Below are 22,495 nucleotides of genomic sequence, written 5' to 3' on the forward strand. Positions count from 1 at the left end.
AAAGTGGAAACTTCCATCTTGCCACGATGATGATTCATAACCTAACACCCCTTTAAATATTCAGACAGGCTTCCAAAACCCACTGCCAGGGCAGCGTTGTTAGCAGAGGTACACACAGGGAGGGAGGATGACTAAGGCAGAACGTTTCGTAATTCGAGCAGTTGAGTTCAGTCGCCTTTTCTTTTCTACCAGTGACTCTGAAATCTGCACCCTTTGAGCAAGGTCATCTGTAAGAAGCTGCCCACGCAGGGAAGGAGCGGGCCCACTCCGTTTTACGTTCTTCTCTGACCACTTTCATTGAGCTGGACCCCGCCTCCTGCCATTTCTATTCGTCACTAGGATAGAGCGTCCTCCGCTGCAATTTGCACTGGCTCTGGACTACTGAAAACAATGGGAACAAGAGAACTGGGGAAATCTACCAAGCCAAACATTTTTTAAACGTGCCAATTAATATTTTTTGGCCGAAGTGCAATGGACAAATCCCTCCACCCCCACTTGCATTCTTTCAAAAATTTCAAGTTTTTGTTGCCCATCTAGAGTGAGATCCAATACTGTGTATCAGACATGGTATCTGCATCTTGGCTGGAGAATCAGGCTCTGGCAGTGAGGAAGGGCTTTCTGTGTTTCACTGGTTACCTGGAAGGTTCCTTAGTCGCAATGACTTGCTCCAATGAGTGACTTCACTGTGATCTTCTTTCCAAGAATATTAGGGTGCAGTCACAGGACCTAGAAGGCTGGCCTTATACATTAGCACAAATCCATAGGGCAGGAAAATAAAGAGGTTGAGTCTGTAAGAGATAAGGCTGTGGCCCAATGAACTTCTCAGCATTCGGTGGCTATTAAGGTCACATCTATATTTTTGAGTGTGAAAGAACTGGCTATCGTTTGCAGTGTTAAAGACCTAGGTTTTGAAGCCACCATAAATCTCTGGTTCTTTGATAATTTTTGGTATTGCATAACTTATAAGTCCCCTAGCTGAAATTCAAACCCCAAATTAATACCTTTGACTAAATGTGGCCCATGACATGCAAGAAAAGAACATTTCTTGATATTAAACATTTCCCCCGAGGCCAGTAGTTTGTCCATTAGACGAAAAATCTCCCTCATCCCTGTTTAAAAATGCAGATGTATCCCCAGAGCTAACAGTTTAAACCATTAGCATGTATTAATGTCAAAGAGTTAACACTAAGTAAAATACACATTGATTTAGGATAGAGTGACATGTGGGTTGAAGTGCAAATAAATAGTAAATGTAATCGGGGTCATTAGAGACATACATATTCACCCCATAGTTATCAACTCACACTGCCGAGGGAGGAGAACGTAGCCGTGGCAGGTGTTTGTCTTAACCAGCTTCTCAGAGAGTTTCCTAATCGAAATTGTGTTTATAAGCTTCTTTTGGGGGTGTCTTAGTTCGGGTTTCTATTACTGTGAAGAGACACCATGACCACAGCAACTCTTATAAAGAATACATTTAATTGGGGGTAGCTCACTTACAGTTGCAGAGGTTTAGCCCATTGTCATCATGACAGGGAACATGGTTGGCATGCTGCCAGGTGTGGTGCTGGAGGAGTGGCTGAGAATCCTTCATCTTGCAGCCAACAGGAAGTTGACTGATACACTGGGAGGTATCCTGAGCATAGGAAACCTCAAAGCCCGCCCCCACAGTGACACACTTCCTCCAACAAGGCCACACCTCCTAACAGTGCCACTCCCTGTGAGCCAGGGGAGGGGAGGAGCTAATTACATTCAAACTACCACAGAGGGGGTAATCAATACACCTTATTCCTTAGGATCACTGACTTTAGAGCACATAATTGGGACACGTTGTGCTTTGTTCTCTGATTGTGGTCAAAGTCCAGCCATGGTTTCAAACTGTGAAGCGGCAGAGATGCGTTAGTAGCTCAGGTATGAAGTCATGAGGAGTAAATGAGAAGGAGCGATGTTTCAGCAGGGCGGTGGTGGCGCACGCCTTTAATCCCAGCACTCGGGAGGCAGGCGGATCTCTGTGAGTTCGAGACCAGCCTGGTCCACAGAGTGAATAGGGAAACTTTCAAAGAGAAACTCAATCTTGAAGGGAAAAGAAAGTTTCAAAATGCTTGAAATAATGTCAGGCACATTTTAATATAATTATTGCAACCGTGGATATTGTTATTAAATGGGAAAAAAGATGAATGTTGGATGGTCGTCTTTTATTGGCTTTCTGTTACATCCTCACCCCCACCCCGCAAGCTGCCTTGTTTGTGAATGGCTGTAATCTCAACACTCAAACTGAGGCAGGAGGATAGTGAGTTTGAGGCCAGTATGGGTTGCATAAGGAGGTCCTTCTGAAATTAAAAACAAAATTCCACAGCAAACAAAAACTTCCAAAGAAAACCGAAAGTTATTTATGTGTTATCCATCAGTGCCAGGTGGTTACAAATCAAATGACCGTAAAAAGGATTAAATTTATGTATCCATTCATTTAATATTGTTGCGTGTGCCTGTGTCTATTTCCAGGCGACCACAAATTCAGACCATCCTGCCTTTCCAGGCTGTTGGTACTTCCCTCGCCCTCTAGGGGCCGTTGTACTTCCGGAAAGCGTGTAGGTGGCGTGGTTGCCAGGAGACCGTTGCCTGGCAACCGCGTGTACACCAGCCCCTAGCGTGCTGACTCGGATAGACATGGCGACCAGCAGTACCTCCTCCAGCTCTTCCTCGGAGTCCCAGGACTCTGAGGCATCGGTGTCGCCGGTGCAACTGCCCCCAACGCCTCCGCCGACCTCCACTGCGATTCTCAAGTCGCCCTCGGAGTCCAAGTCGAGCTCGTCCAAAGCGCCGTACTGGTCCTGTTCCGAGGAGTTGCTGCCCTCTGCCGCCTTCTACGGGCCCCTGGACGCTAAAAACCCGCTTCTGGCCTCTTGCGAAAAGGAGATCCGGGAGCTGTTAAGCTTTATGAAGAAAAAGAAGGCTCTAGCCACCTCGGAGGAACAGAAGCACGAATTCCATCGGAGGTGGTAAGCTGAGGCATGGCGCTGGGGAGGACGCCACCAGGACAGACAGGGGGCGGGGTTCTGGAGACAAGACAGAAGGGGACACCCCTCGCTATCACAGCCCTTAGTTCTCCTACATGTTTCAGGTCAAAATAAAAAATCTGCACAGAAACCCTTCGTAAGTCCCGGTTTGGTGTCAGTGTCTTCTCTTGGCATCTCTTGCTCACTCATGGGTCGCAAAACAGGACAAAAGTGGACTAAAAACCAACTCTGAACGCATGCATTTTATTTTTATTTTTATATTCCACTAGGATTGTAGAAGCTTCCTTCTCCTTTTGATTTTTGTGGCTCATTCTGAGTGTCTGATTGCATTTTGTTTGTTTCTGTTGCCAGCTTACTTCTTTGAACTGAAAACGACTCTTTCTTTAGGGTTACCGTCTTTTCTGGTCTAACACATTTTCTGGTCTAACACATTCCAAACTGAGTAGTTATAGATAGGAAAGCGGAAAAGAACACCAGGCTGGAGAATAATTTTAACTTCCATGTTTTTGTCTTGAAATTAGTATGAATACTCATGTTTTTGTTTGTTTTGTTTTTTGGCTTTTCAGGACATTGTTTCTCTGTGTTGCTTTGGAGCCTGTCCTGGAACTAGCTCTTGTAGACCAGGCTGGCCTTGAACTCACAGACATCCTCCTCCTCCTGCCTCTGCCTCCTGAGTGCTGGGATTAAAGGCGTGCGACACCACCGCCTGGCTGAATACACAGTTTTAACTTGCATTTGTTATTCATCCAAACATCCTAATGGTTTGTTAAGCACCTAGTATATATACATCTTCGAAAGGTACTTTTCTCCAAACCAGGAAAGCATCAAGTTAACAAAAAAAGTCCTCCCCCAAGTCATAGATTTCTATGATTATAGTCCCGCACCAAAGCAAACATGGGGTACTCATTCCCACCACCCCTTTATCTACTTTTTTTTTTTTTTTTAGTTTCACATAACTGCAATCAAAGGCTGTGAAAATCGTAAATGGAAAATCCCAGAAACAAACAGTTGACATTGCTTATACCCTTCTGGGCAGTCTGATGACATCTCTCTCTGCCCTGCTCTGTCCCACCCAAGATTTGAATCACCCCTTTCTCCAGCACACCCTCCCTGCGGTCTTCATTGGCCCATCTGTATCAGACTGACAGCTGTGGTAACTCAGGGTTTTTGTTTACATGACCCTTATCGTGTTTAATAATCATCACAATGTACAAGGGTAACGACGCTGGAGACACCGATGCGCCAAGGAGAAGGCATAAATTCCTTTTGTAAATGAAAACAAGTGTTTCATAAGGAAAGGAGGAAAAGGCATGTTCTAGTGGTCAAGTGCCATGGTACAGCTAGATGTCTTTTTTTTTGTTTTTTTGTTTTTGTTTTTCGAGACAGGGTTTCTCTGTGGCTTTGGAGCCTGTCCTGGAACTAGCTCTGTAGACCAGGCTGGTCTCGAACTCACAGAGATCCGCCTGCCTCTGCCTCCCGAGTGCTGGGATTAAAGGCGTGCGCCACCGTCGCCCGGCACAGCTCGATGTCTTGAGTGCCACCACAGTCATAGAACCTTTATACTGTCTGTTACATACGTGTTCCATCATAGTGTGGCTCATCTCTTACCTAATTCATAAGGAAACCTTTGTCACGGTGTGACGGCTAATTTTGGGTGTCAGCCTGACACTCCTGGGAAGAAGGGACCTCAGTCGAGAAACTGCCTCCATCAGACTGGCCTTGTGGCATGTCTGTGGGACATTTTATTGATGGCTGATTGACATGGGAGGATCCACCCAGCCAACCCTGGGCAGTGCTACCTTTGGGCAGGTGTCCCTGGGGCTGTATGAAAGTAGTAGTTCAGCCACAGGAAACACGTCAGTAGGCAGTGCTCCTCCATGGCCTCTGCGTCCGTTCCTGCCCTGGTTTCCCTCAGTCATGGACTGTAACCCACAAGATGCAATAAACCCTTTGTCCCTCCCACCCCCAAATTGCTTTTGGTCATGGTCATTATCACAGGAACAGAAAGCATGCATGCTAGAGCATACTGGCTCTGTGTGTGTGTGCGTGTGTGTGCACGTGTGCACCTATGTGTGTGTCGTGCGCGTGTGTGTGTACATGCATGTGTGCTCCTATGTGCATGCGTCTCTGTGTGTGTGCATGTGTGCGTGTGTGTGTGTGTATGTGTGTATAGAAGAAAATATAGTATATCTAATGTTCATTGTTAGTTGTGTCTTCATACAACTCTTCGGGATCTCACACCGCATTCCCAGACAGTACGGAAGAACCACAGTGGAGATTTTTTTACCAGGAGAGTGTGCCGGAGAGAAGAGTAAGGCAGGGACAGGACTGAGGGGTATCTGATGGGTCTTACAATTGGGAGTGGCAGTGAGGTGGACAGAGAAAACCAGGAAGTTTTTCTGTTTTAGAAAGTCAAGGAGGAAGCCAGAGGTGGTGGCACACACCTTTAATGACGGCAGAGGCAGAGGAAGTGGATCTCTGAGTGTGTACGGGCAGGGTTTTTCATGAGGACTGCTGGCTCCCTAGTGATTGACACAGAGACTTTTTGTTAATTATTAATGCTTGGCCGATAGCTTAGGCTCATTACTAACTAGCTCTTACAACTTAATTAACCCATATTTCTTATCTACACTCTATCATGTGGCAGTACCTTTTTTTTCAGCACAGCATGGTTATCTCCTGCTTCCTCTGCGTCTGGCTGGTGACTCTGCCCTTCTTTGTTCCTGAGCTCTCATTTCGTCCAGAAGTCCCACCTAACCTCTACCTGCCTAGCTTTTGGGCATTTAGCTCTTCACTAAATCAATGAGAGCAAAAAAAAAATCATCTTCACAGTGTAAGAAAAGCTTGTTCCACAGCAAGCGTGAGTCCCAGGGGAGTCAAGACGACACAGAGAAACCCTGTCTCGAAAAACAAAACAACAGCAGCAAACATTGAGGAGGATGGAAACAATGTAGGAGGATTTTCTTTGTAGGGTGAGCTCCATGGGGACCATGGCAGTGTGGAGAAACTGGGATAGCATTGTAACAGCGGGAAGAACAGGTTTAGGCAGGAGGAAATAAGATGGAAGATTTCGGTTTAGATATATTGGGGTTGTAACTCAGCATCCTGGCAGGGCTGGAGGTCAGAAGAGAAACACATTTGGAATCATCAACCCATTATGATGTTGAATTATGGTGCTTGACAGACTGGCCAAGGGAGTGAGCGTAGGCGAAGAGGAGAGAAAGGACAAAGCCGAGGGATGTTCCAATTCTGACAAGGAGAAGAGCATAGCAACCTGCAGAGACTGAGGGGCAAGGGAGGGAGGAGGAGAACCAGGAGGTAGCTGGTGTTCGGGAACCTGGGAGAGAAAGTGATTCAAGGGGAAGGAAGAACCAGCTGTGGCATATCTTGCTGATAGGTAGGAGGAGGACCAAGAGTTGACCAAGGAATGAGGACAAAATAAAATACTTTTGCTGGGCATGGTGTTGCGTACCCATCACCCCAGCATTTGGGGGTTGAGTTGGAGGTTCCTGCATTCAAGGCTAGCTAAGTGAGACCGTGCCTAAAGAAAAACCAAGGAGATCGTGGTGCACACCCAGCCTCGACCTAAATACATTGTGTTTGAATGGTTCCCATTTGTACATCATTCTCCAATCCCCACTGCCAGCATTCCTGTCTGAACCAGAGGGTCACTTTTCTTTGGCCTCCACTCTGTCTCAAACATCCCTCATGTAGCTGAGGGGGTGTTCTTTGCAAACAAATCATCAGCTCTTAGCTAAAGTTTATCGATTGTCATTGTTTCTAGAATGTAATTAAGAGGTCTCCGCTGTTCCCCAGAGTCGGAGGATCTGGTTCTACCTTCTCCTTGTCTGTTTCTTTGGGACTTGTTCAAGAAACACTACGTTCTTGCCCCAAAGGCTTAGTTTGTCATTTCCCTTGTCTGAGAGGTTTTCCCTCCACATTTCTAGTTGTCTGGCTGTTCTCTTCTTTCTGAGTTCTGCCAATCATCACTACCCAAGGCTGGCATTTTCTGCCTAATTCAGGTTCACCCATCAATTGGTGTTTTATTTAACTTTTTGGGTTCTTGTATATTGTCTGTCTTCTTTATTAAAACATAAGCTTCCTGGGCAGCTTGGGATAACTTTTCTTTCTTTCTTTCTTTCTTTCTTTCTTTCTTTCTTTCTTTCTTTCTTTCTTTTTTCCTCCTTCTGTCTGTCTGTCTGTCTGTCTGTCTGTCTCTCTCTCTCTCTCTCTCTCTCTCTCTCTCTCTCTGGGAACATAGTAAACAACACAAATGTTTGCTATTGCAGGAATCCAAGGACTGTATTATCTTGTATTCTCCCAACTTTGAAAACAGGTTTATTTATTTTTATAGTACGTGTAAGAGTATTTTGCCTACCTGTGTGTCAAAGTAGGTAGCACTCCAGCAGAGGCCTAAGGGGAGCTCAACGGCACCTCGTTTTGAAGTGAGGGGTAAGGGAGGCGATGTGGTAGGATGTGAAGAGTCTGTAGGGGTCAGCCAGGTGACAGAGAGATGCAAAGGACAGCAAGCGTGGAGGCTGACCCGAGGCTGGAAAGGACCAAGCACTTTGAAGGAACAGCGAGAAGCCCACTGGGCTCCAACATGGAAGTGCAGAAGCAATGCTAGCAGATGACGTCAGAGGGAGCGATGGGCTTTGGAAGGCTGGAGAGGTTTTTCTGGGGAGGGATTGGCACTGCATAATTTTTTATTTGAAAATACTGCTTGGGTCATCATGTCCAAACAGAGCAAGAGCGGTGATGGGGAGCCGGCTAAGAGCCCAGCGGGCAGGAGTTGCTTTAATAAACATTTGACAGATGGCTGTTCTTAAAATCAAAACTTTTTTTTTCTTCTAACTATAGGAGTCTCCACAAGCATAAAAATTTTACAGTACCAAAAATATAATTTTGACTGTACGAACAATGCCGTTACATAAAAGTGTGGTATATTTTAAAATATGCTTTTGTTATGAGCACTAGGTAGTCTGATTATACTGTGAGAATCTTTTTAGGGCATCCAGAATGTCTCCCAGCCATCATAGCCAACCAGCAGTACTAAGGGTGTTAGCCTGTCTCTTTTAAAGCTGCCTATGGCCCGCATCTGCAGGTCCAGCCCGCGGGAGGCTGATGTCAGAGGATGCCTCTGATTCTGAGCTCAGCCTGGACTACAGTAATATGCTTCAGGCCACCCTGGGCTACCCGGGCTATTTTTTGCTGTAGTATTATGTAAGCCGTCTCTAATGAGCTGCATTCCTGAACTTCAGACTCTCTAAAAAGAAAAGAGAGAAAAAAAAAAAAAAACCTCTCGTTACGTAACCCTGATTGACTTAATTAAGCTGGTATTTTGCTTCTGTGAGTAACAAACCCGATGATCATCTCCTCTGTAAGGCTTGGATGAATACACGGTTTTATGCGCAGAATTGGAGGGTTCTGGGGGACAGGGTAGATTTCTTGTATTTATTCCATCCAAGCGCTGTAGAATTTCACGGGGCAGCAAGTGAAACACAAAACGAACAGAGGAGATCTTTCTTTTCTTTAACCGTGGGCTTTCTGTTTACCACGTTATTTATTGGTCTTTGTCGTTTATTGTGGGGACGTGTGTGGAATTTTCTACCCCCTCCCCCCCAATCATTATCATTTGGTCCTTAAAGACAGGGATGCCTAATTCCCTTTACTCACCTGGGGGCTCAATCTGCATCACTTAATCATCTTAATGGATCAATCGATCAGTATCTGTAGACGTTTCAAGAATGTGCTATAAGTAGCAACCAGTCTCTAGTTCTTTTATTGACTGATTGATTGATCATCGATGGATTTTTTGTTTTTCGAGACAGGTTTTCCCTGTGTAACTTCAGCTGTCCTGGAGCTAGCTCTTGTAGACTAGGCTGGCCTCGAACTCACAGAGATCCGCCTGCCTCTGCCTCCCGAGTGCTGGGATTAAAGGCCTGCGCCACCACCGTCCAGTCAGTTTCCAGTTCTTGAGTTTGGACCGTTGCCTGTATCCCTCAGTTCACGCTGCCTTAACGAGATACCGCAGACAGAGTGGTAAGACATTCATTGTCATAGAGTTCTGAGGGCTTCAGGCTCCAGGGCAGGACCTTTTTGTGGCTGTTTGTCCAGCTTGGGAAAGTGCTTTGCCTCCTCAGGCCCCTTCCTCTGAAGAAGTCTGGGAGACAGAGAGCATGGATAAACGCAAACTCTGCGAGTCTCTTCTGGAGAGGACATTAATTCCATCAGACCAGGATTCTACTGCGTGGCCACATTTAGCCTTAATTGCTTCCTCAAACGTCCAGTTTTCATTGCAGCCGTCCTGGGGTCACAGCTTCAACAGTGCGTGCATGCATTCTTTTTGCAACTCCGTCATTAACTGGAAATTCAGAAGACAGGATTGGACAATTTTAAGGGGAGTTTGGATTTTTTTTTTTATTACAGAGGCTCATAACATTTGAGAGAAAGAGAAGAAATCAGCGTTAACTCAATGACTGAATAAAATTAGCAATGACTTACTACCCTGTTCATTTGTATTAAAAACCGCTTTTATAAGACTGATGGTTTGTTTCTGTTTTATGTGGTGGGAGGAAGCATAACCCTAAATGGTTCTAAGCTCTTCCTGGAAAAGAATAAAATAAAAGCAAGAATTTCCCCAACCTTCCTGCTTTTTACCCGTCACCATCCTTCCCCCTCCTTCTCTCCCTCTTTCCGGGTTCACTTCCTTTATACTCTTCTCGGCGACTGTGACAGCTAGCGTGAGCTGCCAACTCCACGGGATCTAGGATTGCCTCGGAGACAAGCCTCGGGGTACACCTCTGAGGGTTTCTCCAGGCTAGGTTACCCTGTCTGCCTGTGGGTGGGGCATCGTCTTCATCAGTTTAACTGATGTGGGAAGTCCCGTCCCCTGGATTAGCATCCCCGACAGTATAGAATGGAGACAGCGAGGCAAGCGTGAATTCTTGGTCGGGGTGTGATGCGCCCAGCTGCTTCAGGCTTTTTCCTCGACTTCCCCGCCGTGAAGATGAAGGACTGACTGTACCTTGACCTGTGAGGCAGAAGAAACTCTTTCTCCCTTAAGTTGTTTGGTTGGTCTGTTTTTGTTTCTATCACAGCAGCAGGAGAAGAAGAAGCCAAGATACTCTACCTGTGCCAGGTGTTCACTGCTCTTGCGGCAAGCAGTAAAAACTATCGTGGAAGACCTTATCTGGGTGGATTTGTTTCCCATCTTGGGGTTGTTGCAGATATGAAAGGAAACAAGTAAAAAATAATTCTGGGGCATAAGATACAGAAGAGCCAACGCAACACTGAAGGACGAAGTCGGAGGATAGTTAAGGCTGTGGTGGCCCGTGCTCGCCGGAATGCCTGACGGGAGGTAAATGAGTTTGAGGGTGGCCAGGGCGCCATAGTGAGATCCTGGCTCACTGCAGACAAACAAAACCCAAAGGAACAAAGCTGGCAGACCAATTCCATACACTATCAGGACTTTTAAATAGCTGTAGTGGTCTAGACAGTGCGATACTGGTGAAATAATGGAAGAATACACAACCCAGAAATATAGCACGATTAATAAAAACCAAGAGACAGATACTCGGGTTCAACCCAAAGGTCAGAAAAGCAAAGCAGCCAGCCACTGGCTCTTTTACCTCTACCTCAGTTCGAAATGGCGATCCTGCCTCCAGGAGTCTCAAAATGAGGCTGTGTCGGAGAGCTGTCTCCTCCCATCTTATATCCCTTTCTAGGGCTGGGATTAAAGGTGGGCACCACTACCGCCCAGTTTCTATGGCAACTAGTGTGGCTACTGGGATTAAAGGTATGTGCCACCACTGCCTGGTCTGTGAGGCTGACCAGTGCAGCTGTTTTACTCTCTGAACTTCAGGCAAGCTTTATTTGTTATAATACAAATGAAATGCCACTACATTAGCTTGGCAAAGAACTAGAAACAAGACAGAATGGTGCCGGAAATACTTAACAACTACATGCAAGAAAATGAATTTGTTTACAGATTTTACATCCTTCATGGAAATCAACTCAAAAGTAACACCTGTCTTAAATGTAATACTCAAAACAGTACGATTCCTAAAGAGAAATATCTGGGTGACCCTGGGTTTGGCAATTACGTTTTCTACATAACTCCCAGTACATGATCCATCAAAGAAGTAATCAACAAGCTTAATTTCATCAAAATTAAAGATTTCTGCTCTGTGAAACACTGTAAAGAGTATGAGAGAATAGGCTGTAAACCTAATACTTGCAGAAGCCGTATCTAATAAAAACTGTTGTCCACAACATGCAATGAATCCTAAACAGATCGATGGTAAGAAAAAAGAAACCCTCCAGCCTGTTTTTAAAAATTGGCCAAATATCCAACAGACATCTCAGCAAAGAGCTATACACAGATGGAAAACAAACACAACAAGATTCTCCGCGTGCAACAGCATCCGGGAATTGCAGATTTGAACAACTGTGAGATCACCTACGCACCAAGCACAAGGCTAAAATCCAGGACTCCTGTCAACTCTGAATGCCAAGGAAGGAGCAACAGAAGCTCCGTGCTGGAGGGGATGGAGGACGGCAGAGGTAGCACTGTGACAAGTGATGGTTTCCCCACAAAGTTAAGTACACCCTTAAGAATGTGATCTAGTAATTGTGGCTCTTGGCATTGACCCAAAGGAAGATGAAATCTACACAAAGCCCTCCATATGGATACTCATAATCCCCCCCTTCTCTCTCTCTCTCTCTCTCTCTCTCTCTCTCTCTCTCTCTCTCTCTCTCTCTCCCTCTATCTCTCTCTCTCTGTGTGCACAGAAGCCAGGATTCAACCTTGGATGTTCTTCATCAAGGGCTATCCTTTCTTTGAGCTATCCTTTTTGAGGCAGGGCCTCTCACTGGAATCTGGGGCTTACAAATTAAGATAGATTAAGATAGGCTATTGACCCGTGAATCCTAGGAATCCTCCTGCCTCTGCTCCACCAGTGCTGAGACTATAAGCATTGCCACAGAACCTGGCTGTTCTGGGACTCCAGCTCAGATCCTCATGCTAAGACAGGAAACATTTTACTAACTGAGCTATTTCCCCAGCCCCAGATATGTATAGCAGCTTGATCTATAATTGTTATAACTTGAAGGAGCAGCTGGGTGGTGGTACCTACCTTTAATCTCAGCACTCAGGAAGCACAGGTAGGAGGACCTCTGGGTCCAAGGCCAGCCTGGTCTACGGAGCAAGTTGCAGGATAGGCTCCAAAGTTACACAGAGAAACCCTGTCTCAGCAACACCACACACACACACACACACACACACACACACACACACACCCTTGTAAGCAGTCATAAGGTTAGCACAAAAAAATGACTATATTATCAGCTCATGTAATATTAACCAGCATAAAAACAAATAGGCAATCTGTGAAAAGACATAGAGGAACTTAGACACATATTTCTAAATGAAAGAAGGCAGTCTTGAAAGATTATATACCCTGGGACATTCTGTCAGAGGAACATTATGGGGACAGCAAAAGGATCAGTGATAATGAAGATTAAGGAAGAAGAGAGAACGTACAGAGAATTTCAGGGCGGTGGAACTTTGTAACAGTGCTGATATGTACTGTTACACATTTGCCAAAAGCCCCTCAGAAGGGCACACCAATTGTGAATCCTCCCAGCAACATGGGCTTCTTCAATTCTTGATGTGTCAGTGGCCCTTTATCAGTTGTGACATGATAAACATGACAGTGGCAAAGGAGGAACTGAAACAAAAGCTACGTCAAGATTAACATGGGAGGGAGCTGGAGAGATGGCTTGGTGGTTAAGGGAGCTTCCTGCTCTTGCAGAGCGCCTGGGTTTAATTCTGAGCACCCGGTACAACTGCCTGTAGCTCCAGTTTCAAGTGATCGGATGCCCTCTTCCGGCCTTCTTAGGTACTGCATGCACATGGCACGCAGTTCAAGGCAAAAGCACTCACACATATTAAGGAAAAGGTTAATGTGTGCAAGAAGTCAGTTTGCAGAGGGACACTGGCATCACCTAAGGAAGGAGCAGAGCATGCAAAGGGAATGCAAAGGGATGGGGAGGCGGGAACTAGAGCAGATCTTATACCGTATAACTCTTTGCTCAGCTCACTTCCCTTCTTGGAAGTACTTTTTCCTTAATTAATAATCCTTTATTAGTAATAAAAGTAATAATTTTCCTTAATTAATAATTTGTTTATCTCTAATCGACGTCTAATTTAAAAGGCATGACTTTTTCTCCATCTTCTGTTAAGTGCTGGGATTTTTTTTCCTACCTAGCCTGTGCTATCTTCTTTTCTTTAACTGATAAAATTGTCTGTGGACTTCCTTCTGAGTCAATTTCTAGGATCATTCTTGAGACAAAGAACCCCAAAAAGGGACCCTCAGTTTCCCCAGTTTTAGCATCAGTGTGGTGGTGGGTACTGATAGGGGGGACAGCTTGTTCGTGCTCGAAAACCTAGTTTAAAAAAATGTACATGCAGGACTCCAGTCAGCAGCGGGCGCATGCTGGCTCTAATAACGTTAGCTTTAATACAGTAAACTAATGCGTAGACCTTAACAATACGGCACATTAGAAAGACTCGGCACAGGGCAGGCTTTAAAGGGTCGCTCGCTGATTGGGGCTGCCCGCCGACCCTGAAGTTGTTTTCCTTTGTCATTCTTACAGTGCCACCACCCTGTTTAATATCTGGACCAAATACGCCCCCCGGCTGCCGTCTGACTATTACAACGAGAAGCTGCTGAAGGTCGGAGACAGCCTCTGTCAAATTAAAGTGAGTGGTCGGGAGAAGCGGAGAAGCCAGAGTGAAACAAACTCGTTTGGCTGCTTAGGATTTATTTGGGTTGTTGCTTCTCCTGGTCTTCGTGTTTTGGAACTAAGATGCGAATGGATACAATTATAAGGAGGGAGAGTAACAGTGGTAACAGCTATGAAGTTTGCCTCTTTTTTTGTATTTGAAATTCTCCAGGGTTCTTGGTTTCTTTAGGAACCGGAGGCAGGCTGGGATGGGGGGGGGGGGGGCAGCTCAGCTCCATCAACAGAGGGTGTGGTAGGCCCACGGCAGGAAGTGCTGAGTCATCCTGTTCCTACCTTATACAAAGAGCCCAGACACCACTTCCTGTTGTTTTTCACTGAGCTGGCGGCCTTGTCCCATCAGCCCTCGTGGTTGCTAGCCTGGCCGTCCAGTGTTCTGTTCAAATGACCTTTTGTTTCTTAATGAGCATCTTGCTGTCCTGTGTGTAGAGTCTGTGGCAGATATGCCCTGTTTCCTGCTCAGTATTATATTATGGTACAGCATGTACCATAATGTTCATGCCGCATGGGGTCTACGGTTTTGAATATCATGGACCTGCACTGGACTTGATAAGACCGTGCCACACAGGGCTTTCAGTTCATGACCTTGTGAGTTTAACCCCGAGCTCTGGCTTAAGTCCAAGTATAGCAAGTTCTATGCAGTGTTGGGCAAGGAATTATTTTGTGCCCTGGGATTTTAGGGCAGACACAGGCAGTGTTAGTGCCTCCTCAATCTTCAGTTTCTCAGCTCAATTTTCCTCCTGCATGTCTCCTTCTTGGTCATCCGTGTTCTTGGTCCAGGGCAAATTTGCCAAATGGGGAGGATAAGATGTAGAAAGATTTCCATTCAGAAATACCATCAATGCAAAAATACAAGTCTCACCTCAAGAGGGATCAGAGATCAGTTATCCTGGAGCCAAATATGAGCAGCCATGGCCCCGGAACACAGATCAGACCCTCTGGGATTACTTGTCTGATGTGGTTAACAGTTCCATGAAGTCTGTATAGTCACTTACGGCTCTCTAGTTGTAAATCAAGACACTTCTCAAATATGTTGGTAGAAACATCAGGCAGACCCGTCATAGCAAAGTGGGAAATCTCTGCTGCAAGCCTCAGGTACCATCTGATGACATATTTGGTCTTTTGGCTGGTGGCCACTCTAGCAGTCTGCTCAGTTAGCATATTCTAAGATATTTCACCTGGGAGTCAAGTCGTGAGGATCATACTCAGACAGACAGGGATACTTTAAAGGAGCTAAAGGGTAGCCCAAGAGAGTTTGTAATTAGACTCTGGACTTGCCACGTTCCAACCTCCCCACGATCAAGGAAACTGGCTCTGGCTCCATCTTAAGACACCATTTTGAGACCGTCACTAAGACCTCTTTTATTTTAGGAGTACAAGCTAGCCCTTCTGCAGTGCTATGGGAGGTACCTCCATCAGTTCACGACCGACGTGGATGAGCATAAAGAAGATGTGAATCAATTCAAAAATGTCTTTTTCCCCAAAGGCTTTGGGGATGAAACTGCGGGACTTACGGTAAGAAGGGAGGGCTCTGACTTGGGACCAGTTGTGTGACTTGTGTCGCCTTTGGCAAACAGTGTCTAGATGCCACCCTGTGCCTAGTACAGCATCCGGCTGTGCCCTGTGGGTCGTCTGATCCATGTTTTGAGGGCGGGAAAACACAGTGAATTTATTAAGCTCTGGCGCTTGCATCAACGTAAGCCTAGTGCATTCTGCAGGCATCACTATTGCCATGATAACTAGTACTTGTAGGTACGTTCGTTCATTTATAAACAGAAAACATACCGAATCCTTAGAACATGCTAGATAGATCTTATTACCGCTCTGTCTTACAGATGGGAAAACAAGGCTTATTATATAGGGATTGTAAAGAAGTGGTCCTTGAGCACAAACATGTATTTTTTATAAGCGATTTGAAGCTCTATTTTTTATTGTACAAGTGTTGCTATAGTAACTGCTAGCATTAATTGACAGTTGAGACCCCTGCAGCTTTATAACTGTGCTTGGGAACCTGGGAAATAAAGGAGTCCCTGCTAACAGGATGGGGTTGTGCGACACTGGCACTTTTACCCTCCCCGAGATTCTCAGTGACTGGCCTTGCTATCCCCCCTTCCAAGTACCACAGGTGTCTTTATGGGGACAAAACCACAAGCCAACGGCAAATAGAAAAACCATGCCAAAGCGAGCTTTGTGCCAGGTAACCTCTGAATGCACTCTGTCTACGAAATATCAGCTCACGGCCTCCTTCCTCCATAAGAGGTGGAGCCGGTTTATCTTTTTACTGATAAAAGAAACAAGATTCCAAAAGGTTAAGAAGTCAGCCCAGGGGCTGGAGAGCTGACTCTGTGGCTAAGGGCGCTTGCTGCTCTGCCAGAGGATCTGAGTTTGGTTCCCAGCACCCACATTCACAACAGCCTGCGACTCCAGGGTCGCTGATGGCCTCTTCTGGACTCTGTGACCGTGGTAGATTCCCGGAGCATCCCTGGTCTTGTCTGTGCCGGGAATGTTGCCTCTGCCAAGAGCCGAGGCTGTTTCATCCCTTGAAACAGTGACGGCCAATCAACATTAGCTGAAAGCATTCTATAAACGGAAAGAATCGCATCTGAGTTAATAAATAGGTTAAAATGCCCTTGGCTGAGATTATACATTACTGAATGGTAATGGGATAATGGGTAATGGGATTTTGGTTCTCTTTGGTTCAGAATTTTCTTTTGTCTACACAAAGCTAATCTTAACTAACTGAATGCTCTTATAAGACCCATCTTATGTTTCTTTGCATACTCACCCATTAAACCAATTAATCATCTTAGCTTTTTTTTTTTTTTTACGTTGGTGAGAAATGCCTTTTCTGAGCCCTGTATGCCTAGTTTATTTTCATATATTTCCCATGTCTTTCAGTTTCATGCTTTGAGTGGCAAAAATATTTGCCACTACGAGCTGGTCTGTGAAAACGATGCTAACCTGCAGAATAAGGAATCCGTGAGGCAGTGTCTGCATATCTTGTCATCCCTAAGGCTGATCATGCAGGTGGCCCTTCCCCAGGAGCACCTCTGCTGGATCATCTTCAATGGTGAGAACCAAGATGTCTTCCTTCCCATCATGTGTCTTCCAGACAGCTATTTGAATGCCAGCCTTGATGGTAACTTGATCATTTTGTGATTGAAAACACATTCATTACTGTAATAGAATAACTGAATTATTTTAAAACATTTGGCTTGCGTTTTAGTCTGCCCATACAAGCAGAGACTTTGGGTTCTTCACCAAAGGAAGGGGCAGTGGGTTTCAGGGACCATAGTTGGTAAGTGGGGAAGACGTGGGGGATGGTCTAGTGACCGCTGTTCGTCCTAAGAATCATTTGCTTTATTAGTTCTCGCCTCAAAGACCCTGGCTAGTGGTTTTGGCTTTCTACATAGCAACATTCCTGCTCAGCTTGTTTTTAAGTGAGGGTCTCTCTCTCTCTTCACACACACATACACACACACACACACACACACACACATGTCCACATAATATATATGTAATACTCATGTATGTAAAGAAACAAATCTTAGCTATTAAAGTGTAACATTTGCTTTTTTATTTTATTGATGGTGCTAAAGGATGGGTAATATAGTCTAAACAAAAAACAATTAATAGTGGCAGTCTGTTTGCTGTGCATAAGACTGGGAAAGAATAATTCCAGTGAAAATATACGGTGTTTTCTCTCATCTCGTGGTGACTGAAAGTTTATCTCCTATCTGCTTCTGTCTTTACCCCAAATCACGTGTGTCCCAGCATACCTCAGCACTAAGGGAGTCAAGGACACTGCTGATGACCACTAACAAATGCTTAGCAGTCACCCATCCCAAAAGTCCTATCAAAGTCACCCTCATTTCCGGCAGCAAATGTGCGAAGTAATTTCAATCAGTGACACACGGCGCTTCTGTACCAGGAGACAGTGAACGGTACTTGCGAGAGTGGAGTTTCTTGTGGGGACACAGTATTATACACTGTTTTATGTACCTTAAGATCAGAAATAGATGTGATGTAGTCACATAAACCCATAATTCTAGTATTCGGAGGCGTAGGCCAGAAGCTGGAGAGTTGGAGGGCAGCCTAGCCTATTCGACACTGCCTGTCTCAAAGCAAACAAACAAACAAAAACCAAATTATCGATTTGTTCCTCTTTCTCCTCCTCCTCTCTTTGGAAAAAAGATTAGGGTTCTTTGTCCCTTTCCTGGTGTGAGCTTCGTGTTTATAAATATGGCCGAGCTCCAGGCATTCTGTTTCTTGGATTTCTCTGTCAGTGCTATGTTGTGGAATCAGCCATGTTCCTGTATGGGACTCTAACTCATTAACTCTTCCTGCAACTCCCCATGTGTGCCCCAGATTTCTATCTGCACAAACAATTTCTGCAGTGAATGTCTTTGCACATCTTGTTTTGGAAATCAAAAGGACAGTTTTCTGGGCTCTGTGTCCAGGAGTGGAGTTGCCGGGTGGTGGGAAACACATATACTACACTTGGTTTCACTAATTAGCGGCCCTGTTTTATAATAAAGTCACCTAAGACTTGCTGAGTGCCTCCCATGAGCCCGGCGTGGTCCTGGGTGCCTGAGAACAGGAGAAGGGGGCAGATGAATGTTCTTATTCCTCCCACAGGGAGGTGGTGCATGGAACAGGTGGGTCAGGTGCTGCCGAGGCACAAATACAAACGGGAAGACAGACAAGGAAGGAAACATAGGCCAGGCTAAGGGAGGGCCAGGCATGTACGTAAAAAGCTTGGGGGCGGTTGGACAAGGAGCTGAAGGAACTGGGGACGTGAACCATCCGGACTATTTGGGGGAAAGTTGGTCCAACTCGGCCCTGACATTTAGGTTGTATTTTCAACAGTCAGCACTACGCATTTAGTAACTTGGCAGAGCACATTTGACCTTTTCACGTAGACAGCTTACCATTGGCTCCTTATGACATTAATTAGTTGATTTCTTCTGAAAGATGTCAAATCATCTCAAGTCACTCAACTAGTCTAGACTTTCAGAACATTTTGAAAGTAGCCATCTTGGATGAAAAGGAAACCAGGAGCAGGCTCAGTAAATTCAGAGGAGGGATTTGTCTCAGAGAAGAGAAGAAAGAGGAGGAAGAGGAGAGGAGGAAGAAGAGGAGAAGGAGGAAGAGGAGGAGGAAAAAGAGAAGGAGTAGGAGAGAAAGAGAAGGAGGGGAGGAGGAGAAGAGAAGGGGGAGAAAAGGAGGAAGAGGAGGAGGAGAAGGAGGGGGAGGAGAGGCTGACTTCTAAAATGTCCCTGCGTTCATAAGGATTTAGTCTATGTCCCATCCTGTGCCATCTATTCTTGCCTGTGGCTTGTGGGAATAATTGAGCCAGGCCCAAATCCTGAACTGTCGAAGAATTCCGATGTGGTCAGGATGGCCTAGGGCTGGCAGGGTTACAGGCATGGTTTGAAACACAGACAGGCCTTTGTCATTCCCGAGGACGGCCCCCAACTGCTAACATGTTTTTCCAGGCTCCTGGCTTGAACCTGAGTCACATGCTTTGTGGGCGGGCGTGTTCTTCCTGTGCACCTCCCTGCTTGGTGACTTTTATACAAGGAATCAGTCATAGAGTTACATTTTTTTCCTCTGTGTATATATGTAGTGTATATATGTCTGTATGTGTAATGTATATGTGTATACACATGTGTGTTGTGTATATGTATGTGCATGTGTGTGTAGTGTATGTGTGTATATGTGCAGTGTATGTATGTGTAATGTATATGTGTGTGTAGTGTATATATGAGTGTACATCTGTGTCTAGTATAATATTTATGTGTGTCTAGTGTATATGAATGTGCCTATCTGTGTGAATGCCAGAGATTACTGTCAGGGTGGGTTCCTCTACTGTCTTTTGAGACAGGGTTTTGTCACCGAACCTGGAGCTCACTGATTTAGCCAGATTGGCTGACTAGGTGACTCTCTGGGTCTCACCTTTCTCCACCCTCCCCACACTGGGGTCCCTGGGGCTCACCTTTCTCCACTTTCCCCACACTGGGGTCACACGCAAATGCCACCACACTCCTAGCTAACTCAAGGCCTCATGCTTGCACAGCCAGCACTTCCCACTGAGCCACCTCCCTGGTTCTAAGAGTTGGATCTCAACACAGCCAAGTCAAGGAGCTTAGGCCGGCTTTGAGTGGGCTCTAGCCTTGTGGCTTCTACCCTGGTGGGTCCTAACTGAAGACGGTAAGTATACATCATGGATCCAGCTCCCCAGTCCTTGACTGCTAAGAACCGATAATTGTATTCTGGGCAACATTCGGTGCTGTAAGGTTTCCAGACGGCATTCAGGGCCTTTGTCTCTGACCTGTGGAATGAATGTCTGTTGTGCTCACGGGCATTTTGAAATTCAGGAATGTTTTTTTGGAGCAGCTGCTTTTAGAGTTGAGTTTTGCTGGCTGTGAGTTTTGGATCAGCTGCTCTGAGGAAAACAGTTGGTCCACTTGTCGTTTCAAGCCAAACCTTGAACGGTTTGTGGGCTTTTGAGCATGTGTACAGCAGGAGCATGCCCTCTACCCACAGATAGAGGGGTGGTGATGCTCTTTCCCCCGCCCACTCTGCCACCAGCATGCTTTCTCTTGTAATAGTTGTCTGCCCCCAAATCACAGTGAAGTAGCAGTTTTCGTTAGACTGATCGTAGGGCACATCTTAACAGGGGGTGCATCTTAACTGAGGAGGAAAGGGGTGCAGTTCCTCACCCCTTTCTGTGCCAAGTTTGCAGTTACCCCGAGCTTCCTCACTGAATAGTGTTCCACACCGATTAAATATGTACCCTAATACTAGTCACAGGTAAATCTTCCATTTTTCAACCGTAAGGAAACCACAAGAAAAGAGAACACTTTAGTGTTAATAAAACCATGAAGTATATAAATTATATGCTAAAATATTATTCTCTCCAGCATATTTTAAAACCCAAATTGCCATAAAATGAGGCTGAAAGATTGTGGTGTTAACATATTTAAAATATGCCCATATTAGTTAATTCAATGATTCTGTGCTTAAGTGGCGAGAAAAATGATAATGATTATCACTTTCTACCGTTATCAAACCTTGTGAGAGGGCTTGTTTTGGGAATGACAGATCTAAGCCATAGAAATTGCAATATACAGTCTCCATCTTTTGACTGTAAAAGATGCTAACAATCTCTCTCTTCACTTAGGTACCATTTACATCTACACGATTTGCCGAAAACTGATGGTCATAGGGCAAGCTTCCAAGGTATGAAATGTAACGCAACTCTTCCCTCTTAAGGCTTTCTTGATGCGGGATGTCTCTCTGTTTGCTGTGACTATGTTTTATTACCATTGGTTAATAAAGAAGCCCATTTGGCCAATAGCCAGGTAGAATAGAGCCAAGCGGGGAAATCAGGGAGATGCCAGCAGCTGCCAGAGAAACAAGATGCGAGGTAACAAGCCACTGGCCTTGTGGAAAAATATCGAATAATAGAAATGAGTTAATTTAAGTTGTAAGAGCTACTTAGTAATAAGCCAGAGCTAAACAGTTTGTAATTAATATTAAGCCTCGGGAGTTGGAAGGCGGAAGAGAAACCTCCAGTTACCCTTTCTGTACCATACACTGAATGCTTAGTCGAGCAAAGAGTATTTAGGGAATTATTTAACACTTAGTGACTATATATGATAGAATGTATTGGTCTTGATTTTAATAGTAATCCTATAAAGTGAGGGCCACAAAGAATCAGTGTAAAGAATGGGCATTATTAGCATGGACAGGAATATTCTGGTGTCTCCATGTGCCAGACCCCACATTTGTCTGGATTGATTCTCCGTCCTCTGGTTACTAGGAAAGGGGGCTATCCTTCCTGGCTGGCCCAGGACATTCCTGTTCATGCTGCTTGTCCCACAGTAATCATGAAGAGTGTCCTCTTGTCCTTGGTCACTCTGGGAAGTGTCTTGGTTTGCAGGATAAACTGTTTATATTATGGAGTCCTGGGGTTTTTCATTTAGGACTCACATGCAATCTGATTGAACAAACACTCTAACGCTCTAACTCCTTCTGCTGAAGTCAAGAGGACTTTCCAGTTATTGTTATTATTTTTATATGCATATACTGTATGTGTCTATGTATGTGTGTTCACGTGTGTGCAAGTACCTGTGTCTGTGTAGGCCATTGGACTATTTGGTATCACTCTTAGGAGTGCTGTCTACCTCCCTTGAGACATGGGTCTGGAGTTCACCATTGGAATAGACTAGCTGGCCAGCCTGCCTTAGGGATCCCCTGCCTCTATCCCACAGGTGTTAAGTAAGATAGCAAACACACACTGTTATTCTGAGATTCCTGGAGGCAGGATCGCCATTTCGGACTGAGGTCGAGGGAAAAGCCAGTGACTGACCGTTTTGTTTTTCTGACCTTCAGGTTGAACCCCAATTTCTGTCTCTGAGTTTTTATTAATTGTGCTATAATATCTGGCATTTCCCCATGGCCACACTGCCACCGCACAGCACCCTAAGAGCGATGCCTGTCCATTCTCCTAATTGCTCCTGCCCTGCCTATCTTCATTTTTTTTTTCATTTTTTTTTTTTAATTTTTGAGACAAGGTTTCTCTGTAGCTTTTTGGTTCCTGTCCTGGAACTAGCTCTTGTAGACCAGGCTGGCCTCGAACTCACAGAGATCCGCCTGCCTCTGCCTCC

At 45.2% G+C, this 22,495-nt stretch overlaps 1 protein-coding gene across 1 annotated transcript in view; it reads left to right on the forward strand.

Annotated features, from left to right (window-relative positions):
• The first annotated feature begins 2,640 nt into the window (after positions 1 to 2,640).
• Positions 2,641 to 22,495, forward strand: part of Cfap54 (cilia and flagella associated protein 54) — a 252,210-nt gene continuing 232,355 nt past the window's right edge. Inside the window, exons 1-5 of the mRNA XM_005358276.3 lie at positions 2,641 to 2,996; positions 13,674 to 13,779; positions 15,192 to 15,335; positions 16,719 to 16,890; positions 21,007 to 21,065. Coding sequence (XP_005358333.2) covers positions 2,665 to 2,996; positions 13,674 to 13,779; positions 15,192 to 15,335; positions 16,719 to 16,890; positions 21,007 to 21,065 — 813 coding nt within the window. The 5' untranslated portion in view covers positions 2,641 to 2,664. The remainder of the gene's footprint in view (positions 2,997 to 13,673; positions 13,780 to 15,191; positions 15,336 to 16,718; positions 16,891 to 21,006; positions 21,066 to 22,495) is intronic.

Source organism: Microtus ochrogaster, chromosome 24, assembly GCF_000317375.1.
Source record: "Microtus ochrogaster isolate Prairie Vole_2 chromosome 24, MicOch1.0, whole genome shotgun sequence".
In the NCBI taxonomy this organism is placed as follows: Eukaryota; Metazoa; Chordata; class Mammalia; order Rodentia; family Cricetidae; genus Microtus; species Microtus ochrogaster.